This window comes from Parasteatoda tepidariorum, chromosome 6 (assembly GCF_982258835.1).
Source record: "Parasteatoda tepidariorum strain Cologne lab strain chromosome 6, Ptep-v5.0, whole genome shotgun sequence".
NCBI classification, from domain to species: domain Eukaryota; kingdom Metazoa; phylum Arthropoda; class Arachnida; order Araneae; family Theridiidae; genus Parasteatoda; species Parasteatoda tepidariorum.
Genome location: NC_141760.1, coordinates 2,161,897 through 2,172,772, shown reverse-complemented (window position 1 = coordinate 2,172,772; position 10,876 = coordinate 2,161,897). Strand labels below are relative to the sequence as shown.

At 33.3% G+C, this 10,876-nt stretch overlaps 1 protein-coding gene across 3 annotated transcripts in view; it reads right to left on the bottom strand.

The window, feature by feature from the left end:
* Positions 1 to 226: 226 nt before the first annotated feature.
* Positions 227 to 10,876, bottom strand: part of LOC107446715 (toll-like receptor Tollo) — a 56,772-nt gene continuing 46,122 nt past the window's right edge. For all 3 annotated transcript variants that reach the window (XM_016061431.4, XM_071179054.2, XM_087165309.1), the window contains one exon: positions 227 to 5,011. In XM_016061431.4, coding sequence (XP_015916917.2) covers positions 1,858 to 4,977 — 3,120 coding nt within the window. In that variant the 5' untranslated portion in view covers positions 4,978 to 5,011 and the 3' untranslated portion in view covers positions 227 to 1,857. The remainder of the gene's footprint in view (positions 5,012 to 10,876) is intronic.

Sequence of the window (10,876 nt, the reverse complement as noted above, 5' to 3'; positions counted from 1 at the left end):
TAAGAGAAACGTACAAAAATCGTCCTACTATAATGGATGCTGAATTAATTTTGATAATCTGCATTACTGATATTATGGTAATGGGTGCAGTTTTATTGAATAGTATATATGTAAAGATACCCATGTTAGTATGTTTGGTGCTTATTAAATGTACAACAATGCTGTGCAGTTTTATAATAGATACTATGGAGAGAGATTTTTTTTTTTACGGCCTCTCGCGAGTAATGGAGAAAATCGCTTGATGGATGGCTTGTGAATTGCCGTCATGCCAAATGATAACAGTTCATTCTTATTTTGATGAAATGAACTACTAAAAACGTGTTTTGTTCAATCTAATAGCGCAAAGCCACCGGGAAGGGCAACAAATAATGTAGATAAAAGAAATTGCAATTATATAAACTTTATTAATCGTTATTGGTATATGTTTTTAAGTTTAAGTGTTTTTCATGACTGATTTATGAATGAATTACCTTCTTTTCATCTCGTAAGAAGAGTGATATTTCAGCTAGTCATTTTTTCACAAAAGATCATCCGAAAGAATAGACAATGATTTAACTAAAAATTAACAATAGTTAGAAACCTCGGCAGTTAATGAATCACAGATCAAAAACCATTTAAACGAAACATTTAGTAAATGACTAAAACTTATTTTTGTTTAAAACTTTAAAAAATGAAGTATATTAAAAAAAATAATGAGCAAAACTAGTGAATATAATCTTAAAAAGTCATTTTAAAACGAGTGATTACACGAGCATGCGGTAAGTTGGCTTACTTTCGAAATGAAGTCAACTAAATATAATATTTCATGTATCAATTATTTAAATAATAAACCTCTATTATATGTATGAATAGTTACGGATGTGTTACGAATATTAATGGAAGCCTTTTGTTTCAACAGCAGTTTTTTTCCCTTAAGAATTAATATTTCTTTTTTTAGTTCCTTCAAATCCTAAATAAAATTGAATAGAACATAGGTTATTTTCTCAAAAAAATAATAATAAAATAGAGTAGAACAGTCATGTATAAATAATGTTCAGCATAAATAATGCAATTAGCGAACACTAACCATCGTTTCAGTGTTATTGCACTAAGATATCCTAAATGTATAATTTTCCTTTACTTTTATTATTTCTTAGAATAAAACTTAAAATTAACTTAAATTTAAAAAAAAGGATAATTTAAAAAAAAATAATAAATCTAAATATTATGTCTTTATTTATTTTTTTTAAGAAAAAGGGGAAAAATTTTTTAGTTTCTTTTATAAAAAAACATGCAATTTTTCTGAAGAATTGGCTCAACTATCAGATGAGGCAAATACTCGAAGAAAGTTGAGACTTCGTTTTGGAGTATTAATTTATATATTTGGTTAGATTTTTTTTAAAAAAAAACAATTATTGCCACAATTTCAAATTGTGCATCTTAAAAAAAAGACAGTAAGAAGTAAATTTAATTTTCGAAGTGTTTTTTTTTTCTTCTTCTTGTAACTAGTTTCATTAAAAAATTTATAAGCTGAAGTCTGACAACTTCGAAGTATTGTGTGAAAAGTGGGAGTATAATTCGACTTTAAATGATTGAATCGAGCGAGGACTCTCATCTTTAGCAGATACGTCTGGAATTTCTTGACAAAATTTTTAATATGATTCGCGTGAAAATTAGCTAAACGTCAAACAATTTATTTTAACGTCACAGTTGATTTCCTCGGTTTGCACCAGAGATGGTTTTGTTTTTAATGTAATATAGCTAAAAATGGTGCGATATAGTTTGACACTTCAATTATACTAAAATGTAGTTTACTCTTTACAAGAGATCAATATACATAAATTTACATGGCGTTTCAGAGAGAACAAAAAAAATGTGTTAATTTCCGTTAACACTCTTAACCAGATGAAGAGTGGATCGATTGGGATCATGAACTTTGGTTTTACAATCACTCGATGATAAAATGGCTATTTGGTTATCGATCGGTTTGACTTTTTCGCTGTCAGGTCTGTCTTTAAGAGCCAGCACATCATTGGGCAGGAGCTGCTTTTTGTGCGGCATAGCGTACTTCAGTTTTTCCCAGAACCATTTCTCTTCCCATATCAGATACGTTTTGGTGGAGAGCAAATACTGGAGATCTTTGTCCATGTTCTCCTTGGGGGGTAGGTCACCTTTGACGATGATGATCAGCCTGTCAATTTTGTCTTCCAGCATTTGGTAGTAGGCTGTGTGGAACTCCACTTGAAACCACATGCTCTCCAGAAAAGCTTTGGAGATGACCAGGATGGTCCTTTTGCTGTTGTGCACCGAGTTGAAAATGTTCCAACTTATTTGGTTTCCGGCAATCCAGTTCCTCTCGTGTATGCACAGATTGAACCGCGGATCCTTCTTTTCGAGTTCTTCGATGAGTTCCATAGCGACATCACGATCGGAACAACTGTAGGAAACGAAAGCATCGAATATTTTATCCTCGTCCATATCCTCTTCGTTGAAAAAACAGGTGAATACATGGTGCATATGAATATAAACGTATGCGATGACTGTTTGCTTGTTGCGATAATAGAGTACGATGACTATAAACAAGAGCAGAGCCAGTACACCACAAATAACAGACACAGTAATCAGATGAACTTTGTCCGGCCAATTGTCTAGCGGGCAGAGAATATCGTCCGGCGTTGTAAGAATAGGCGTGTGGACGAGACTGTTGTTCAGTTTCAGTCGATTGCCACACGTGATGCGTTGTACATCACCGATCTTTTTGTAGTGTTCCGTGAGCCACTTTTTGAATTTCATGGCAGAGCAGTTGCAAATCCACGGATTGCTACTCAGAGCTAGGTGAAAATGAGGTGCTTTCGAAACAAAGCCCATGAACTGCTCGCTTAGGTGTCTCAGTTTATTCCCTTGCAAAGAAATGCCCTTAAGCTGAACTGGTATCGTCCAGTTATCGACATTTGATACTAGGTTATGATTCAAATAGATATCGGTAAGATTTTCCCATCTTTTCTGATTAAAGTCATCCATGTTTGTCAATAGGTTGTCACTGAAATATAAAACACTTGTGTTAGATGGCACATGATCTGGTAGATATTTCAGCCCATGGTTTGAGCAGTTAACAATGTTCGCATTGTCTGATGCTCTGTAATAACAATGGCAAGCACTAGAACACTCGTTCTGTAGGTCACATGTGAACTCATGCGGCTCAAGCGAAACTATTTTACGATTGAAGAAGGGCTCGTGGCATGATAAATTTTGAATGTTATCGATTCGAACGGATCTGGGTGATCCGTTGCTTTCTTTTATGTACTTGTAAAATTTAAACAGATGACAATCACACAGAAACGGATTGGAATTCAGAACTATCCTAGTTTCAACAAAATTGTTATAATTTTCTGAAGCCTCTTCACTTTTGATGCCAAGATCATTGATCAAAACATTATTTACGCTTACTGTTCTTATTTTGTTATTAGCAAGGTTGATTATCGGATGATTTGTCGAGTGAAGCCAGGGGACTTCAAGAAAAGATAACTTGTTGTGTTCTAAGTTAACCTTCTGCAACTGCAAGTGTTGTATCCAGTTGATAGCAGGCATTTTAGAGAGATTGTTGTAAGACAAATCGAGCTTTTTGAGATTCTCGTTTAAATCTAGTTTGAAATAGGTTAAATTGTTCACACTTAAATCCAATTCTTCTAAGTTGGGTAGATCTTGAAATACAGCGTAGCTGGCGTTCTGTATTCGATTTCGACCGAGAACTAACGTTCGAACATTCCTGGCTCGCTTGAATAATCTGTCTGGAATAGAGGATATGTTATTTCTGAATAAAGACACCTTTTCGAGTTTCAGATGATTTGGAAAGAGATCGACTGGAAGAGAATTGAGTAAATTAAAATTCACATTTAGTTCCTTCAATTTGGAATTATTTCCGAATATTTTTCCGGGAAGACTAGATATACTATTCTCTTCGAGATTCAAGTGAGTCAGATTCGGATTGCGCGAAAAGAAACCCTCCTGGATGAGCGTCAAATTGCAGTCATGAATGCTAATATTTTCAAGATGAGTCAATCCGTGGAATAGGTTTTCGGACAGGGGTTCCATGAATCTATTGATGCTGAGATCAATTACTTGCATCCTCGTGCAATTTCTGAATAAATCTTCAGGTACGGTACCCAACCAGTTGGCCCTCAAGCGAATGGATACCACATTCGAAAGGGTCTCAAAAATACGGTTAGGGAGTAAAATTAGCTGATTATCAGCTAAGTCCAATATCTTGAGGTTGATTAAGTTTTTGAAGAGATCATCTGGCAGTTCCCTCAGTTTGTTTTTGTAAAGATACAATTTCTCCAGCAATGTTTGGTCCTGGAAGACATCAAAGGGAAGTTTCTCGAGCAGGTTATTCGTTATTTCGAGAGTTGTCAAGTTTTCCAAACCCACAAACACTCGGCTCTGAAGGGACTTTATTCTATTGTCTGACAACGACAAATATTTCAAATGCGTGAAATTGCTGAAGAGAGATTCGGAAATGTTTTCGATACCGTTGTCGGTGAGTATGAGGGTTTTTAATGTTTCTGTGAAATTACCAAACACTTCATTCGTGAATGAAGCGTTTCCTTTAATTCTCTCCACTTTAATTTGTTCCACAGGGGAGTGGTCATAGAATGGAAGAATTTCGTCGTAAGGCACTGCTGGAAGGGGGCAAGATTTGAAAGCGAACGTCTTTATGTCTTCCAAATCCAGTTGATGGAGGAGGAGAGAGTAGTGAGGTTCTTCGCTTCCGCACTGGAATATCACAGAGCGGCCCACGATGTACTTGACAGTGAAGGCAGCTTCCAAGTTCATGTTGTCTATGCAAGTGTAGGTCCATCCGTTTGTGCCGTCTAGAGCATCGCAGACACAGAAATAGTCTGCTCGAGTTTCTTTGATGGAGCATTTCTGCGTGACTGCAGAGCACAGAGTAAAACATGCGACGATCAATAGAGTAAGGCGATGGGATTCCATGATCATCCCCACCAGACGATGGCTTCATTTTCTTCTTCCCCTGAAAATAAATGAAAAAATCACATTTCGGGAAATGATTATACCGATAAAATACTGGGATTGCACAAAAGAAGGATAAATAGTTATACTTTCGAAACTATAGCGAAACACAAAATAAAATATACCAACCCTAGCAACAATTTTACCTTGTCCCCAGTTGGGTTCAAAATGGGCTCAATATGGTTCCTATAAGAACATGCACCGTGGGACCCATATTTGGATGTCTAGATTTTTTAATATGGGTCATAGAATGGCCAATATAGAACCTACATTGGCTAAATAATGAAAATTCTATGTAGGGCCGTTATTGGTTGTAAAGGAGCAGTAAAATATCGGCTGAATCGGACAATGTTATATCGGACAATATTTGAAAAATAATGGCCTTTTGAACCTTATTAAGCCAAGATTCCTGAATATTGGCACAACGAGGACCCAAGTTAGTTTACTGCTAGGGAAGTTCCCTTCTTTTTTATTCAGTTATAAATATTTGATATATTACGCTACAAATATAGTTCGTTTGCCAAGAGTTGGCACTTGGCTCCACCTTCATCACAAGGTATCCGACAATACTATTTCACTATTTTTGTAAGAAGGATGCGAACGATCCTGAACAAGGTTGATATTTGGCGATCGTAAGACAAATATAATTATTTCGCCTTCTGTATGGGCATTTTTTTAACATTAAATATTTCATAAATTTGATGATATTTCTCTCTTTTGAGTGAATAGTTTATCTTTTTTGAGACATTTTGCTAAGAAAACAGCAGCTTTTATATTGAAAATGTATTTAATTAGTTAGAGTAACGAAAGGTATAATAGCAGATGATAAAGCGAAATAAGTAACCGAAAAAGAATTCACTGCTTGCATTTGGCGCGCATTAAGGGTTATCTCATTTTCAAGAGCGGAGATGTTCCTCTCTTACTACCGCGCTGAAATGAACTCTGCGTCAGAGGGGGTGGAGCCAAGAGCCAACTCCTGGTGAACGAACTATATCTAATCTGTCATCCAGTTCATCACTAATATATTGTAGTTTTTAACACTGTCGATAATACTGCACAAATGTAGTAGTAGTAGTAAACATTTAGGAAATGTAATGTTTTCGACATCGGTGGTACGCAAGTTTTGAAGAAACGTTGTACATGTCGTAGGATGAGGAGATCTTGGTGGTAAAGTGTTAATCATTTGTTATCCTCTTACCCAAGACGCTGCTTGTGAACCACTGATGGCAAAAAATCTGAGAAAAAAATTATAAGGACGCATTTGTGTAGTATTAGGAAACACTGGGAATGTAAAACTACAAAATGGGTGGAACAACAGATGGTAGTGTAACTAAAGGGGTTACATTTGTAACTGAAATAAGGGAGAAAGAATTTTTTTTTCTTTAATTTCGAGTATCACATATTGCAACAGTTTCGAAAATATATATGTGTTAAAAAATAATTACATTAATAAGGTTTTGTGCGTCGTTATTGAATTCGAAAGTTATTGAGAATAATTTTAAATAAAAATTATTAAAAGTTTTCGGCATCTCCAAAAATATATCTTTCGAATAGACATGATGACCATTAGGATCTTAATTGCATTTAAAAAACATAATCATACATTTTTAATCATTTTCGTTGTTCTTAAGATTAAATAGATTTTTTTTTCTATCTTTACAAAATGGTAGATGAAAAAAAAATGGATCTGATTTCAGATTGTTGCTAAATATGGATTGATCAACTAAAAAACTTCATCGATCATCTGATGATTGTCTTACGTATAATAGAGCAGCCCCAATTCAAAAAGAAATTTTTTGATTATACAAATTTGTTCCGTAATAAATTTTTTGAATAACTCGTTTAAAAAAAATTATTTTAAATAAAATAAAAAAAGAACAAATTTGCCATTTAGCAAACTGTCAGTAGGGATGAGCTCTGAAAAGAGTTAAAAAAACTCGCTCATTTCACAATGTTGTTCAATAACTAGTTTTAAGTTCAACACAACCACCAAATCCAATCACTATCTTAACCTAAAAATGAAAAGACAAATCCCTTACAATCATGACTGCCACCTACATGTTTAGTGATTGAGGTTCATCTCATGCTTGCCAGATAGTAAGTGTTTGAAATATAAAAAGAAACCAATGCTCACATTGTACACTGAGAGCGTCGTCATCTTACTGGTATAATCCGATAAAATTACCCCCACAGTGATTGCGTCTTCACTTGAATAATGGATCTCAGATAAATTGAATAATGAAATAAATTTCTTTGTATGATGTCGTTTTCTTATTTTGTGTCGTTATAAAGTATGCAATAAATAGATTAAATGTTTGTTGCTATTTTACTACTTCAATTTCTTTTACTGTTTCACTGCGATACTCTAGCTAGAAAATAGTATGTGTGTTAAGGATAACAAACTAATAGTAAGCAAGAGAAAAAGTAAAAACATTTTCGAATTCTGATCATTGAGGTCAATCAATGCGATGGAGGGGTGAAAAAAATCTAAAACCACTTTTTCAGCAGTGTAGGTGGTTCTAAGTAAAAAGGGAATGTATTTCAGTCACGTTCGTTAGATGGATCATTTTAATTCTGAATAATCAGCAATTTAGGAAATTTTCGAATATTATTAAAGTTTAAATCTTATTGTATGGCATAAAACGAATTATTCGAGCTCTCATCTTATTATAACTTTCACAAAATGATATTACAATTTTGAATAAAAAGTTCAGTAAAAAAAATTATAAATAGCGATGGAACATACTAGATTGTAGTTTTATAAATAATTATTTATAATAATAAAATATCCGTTTTTACAAAATGCCTCAAATTTTGTGGTTGAAGTCAATCAGTCATTATCACTTTCTATTTTTAGTTTAAGACATCACAATTGCCTAGAATTAGTCAGATCGCAGTATGATGGGGACATTTATTTCAGAAACATTTTAAAAATACTTTGTTACGTGACAAAAGGAATAGATACGTTAGAAAATTAATTATAATAAAATTATTAAAAAATAAATAATTAATTATAACGAATCTGCTATCTACTGAAATTCTTCAGTGGGTGCTCCATTAAATGTAGAAAATTTTATCTTTCCAAATGCAACATGCTCCTCCAGTAGATTAGATAAACCAAATTTTTAGATTAAAATAAACACATTGTGACATCTATTTCTACTCCAACAGTAATAATAGGGATATAGAATAGTTTTTATTAATAACTTTATTTCTTTTAGCTGTTATAATAATTTCCATTTCATATTTACTTTGTTTGAAATTCATTAAAAGGATGAACGGATAATGGTAAGAACTAATGGAAATTATTTCAGCCTAAAAAATTAAATAAATAAAACGCGAAAAATATTGAAGTGACTCACAGTTTGTGGCTATTACTTTTGCAATAGTGTTATTATAAAATAACAAGTGTTATTATAAAAATTGTTATTATAAAATAATTTTAGACAGGCTGCCCAGGCCAATTTCCAGAAGATGATTTTTATTTTGACAGGAAAGAAAATAATTTAAATATCTCGATCTAAGTGCATGTTTTATGAGAAAACTATTCCGGTTCATTAAAAGTTACATAACTAAGAAGACGCTTTTTGATGTTATAAAGATTCTTTAGACTAATATTTATAAAGGACAAAATATTACTCAAAAGAACAAATAGTTTCATTAAACTATTAAGAGAGAAAATCCAAACTCAGTGGCTCAACAGCTCATGAATGACCTACTGGGCTCATCCCACTATCCTTCACCTTGTGCTTTGGGTTACAAATGTTCTGGGTCAGCCGCCATGCCAACTGGGTACTCATTTTATCGACCCATTGAAAGTCTGATCCGACCATAGAGCCTCCACTCAACGACCGGACTTCATCGAAAAAGAACAAAATTGAAAAATCGATATTTTTAAAAGAATGATTAAAAAGTTTATGTAGAGAACCTTCTTAAAATACTTTTAATTTATCTGTGATATTGTGTGCATGAAATATGCAGCTATACTTTTTATTTAAATATAATTCTTCAGAATTTAAACATTTCGTAGAAATATGAATTTCTTAACATTTATTTCTTCAACTATTTTGTTGTAACAGGAAGTGTCATTTTAATTAAAAATATGCATAAAAACAATAGAAATGATTAACAACTACTTACTAATAATAGTTTCCGTTCAAATTTTTATCGACTTAGTCGGAGTCGAACATTTCGGATAAACAGCCAAGTTAAATGTCTCGTTATTTGTTTTGTTGAATTGGGATATTTTTCTAAATCGTTTTCGTTATTTTAATTTTAATTCATTCGAAGGGGGAAAAAGGGAAGTCTAAATAGTTTGGAATCTTGTTTGGTGGTGTATTTTAATCTAGTGATTCCGGATTTCAACAAAAATATTTATTCTAGAAATTATGACATAAAGTGTATAGCGGCAATTTTTATTTTACTTAAAAATGCTTTCGTCTTTTTAACCATCACATCCGCATTCTACAAACAATCGTAGGAGAGCTTTTTATTCTGGACATAGTTCAAGATGATTGTTTGAGAAAATGGTCACAGCATTAAATGTGCTTTTTAAATGTTACACCGGGCAGGGATAGCCTGGTTAGCAGGGCGCGGGACTCGGGTTCGTGAGAATGGGAGTTCGAATCCAGCTGGCTACGTGCAGTGACTGGTACACGTTTAATTAGTCGGGACACGAAGTCCTCCATGTTCCCATAACAAATTATACGGCTGGGGTACTGAATTGATGATGGATCGTTATCTGATTCAGGTAAAAATTACGATCTGTGGAAGAATAAATGAATGTGTGAATGGGTCCGCCCTATAAAACTGGTGTGATGTATGGGTGTGACAGAAGTCGGATTCTTGGCCATAGATGACGCCACTGGAAAACAAGAACAAATTATCTCACCTGTCTTAATGGTCCACGACAACAACAACAAATGTTACCCCCAAACTTTAATAATTAAACCACAATTTTGCTTACCTCATTTTAAACACATAAAACATCACCAATACGGAGATGGTGTCCGGGTTGAACTGTCTGGACGGATGTAAGTTTTCAGGAAATCTCTCCAAACGATAAAATGCTATTTGAAAATCTAAATTCCTACTACGCAAATTTACTACCACTGATATAAATGAATAAAAACCGAGACAGCCCTGTGAAAAGAACTGTCGACAACAGCTTTCTCGTAGTATATTAAAGAGCGTATTACATTCAATATATTTTTTATGTTAAGTTGTGATTATTTCAAATAGTGTATTAATAATTTAATGAATTAGAATTAAAAAAACTTTTTTTACACTACCACAGAAAATAATTTAAACAGTAAATTAAAGGTCAGGTAGAGAAACGTCATGTTCCAAAGTCCTTATCAAGTTTTTTAAAGAATTTTATTTGTTCTTAAAATTTCGGTTTTAGTTTGCTTCCCCTGATAAACGTATCTTGCAAAAAACTCAAATGGCTATATAGTATATAGGTATAAAGTCTATACGTATATAGGTAAGATAAGTGTATAGGTATGAAGTATTATATTTATATATTTGTTGATTATTAAAATTGTACCAATACTAAATAGTTTTAATACCGATACTGTGGAAATAAGAGTCTTATGGACTCTTGAAAGGGATTTGTACCAGAGAAAATGACTTGATAAAGGTAAATTTTGACCATCATGAGTTGGCTGTATGTATCTAATATCATCAAGCCAAGAGATACAGCTAATATCTGTTCTGATTTGATGAACAACAAAAAACGTGTTTTGCTTAATATGATAACGTAAAGCAACAGAGAAGAGCAACAAATGATAATAAATAAAAAATCACCTTAGCCTTATTAATTGAAGAGATCAGTGGAAGAGACATACGTAAGTGACATTTTCCA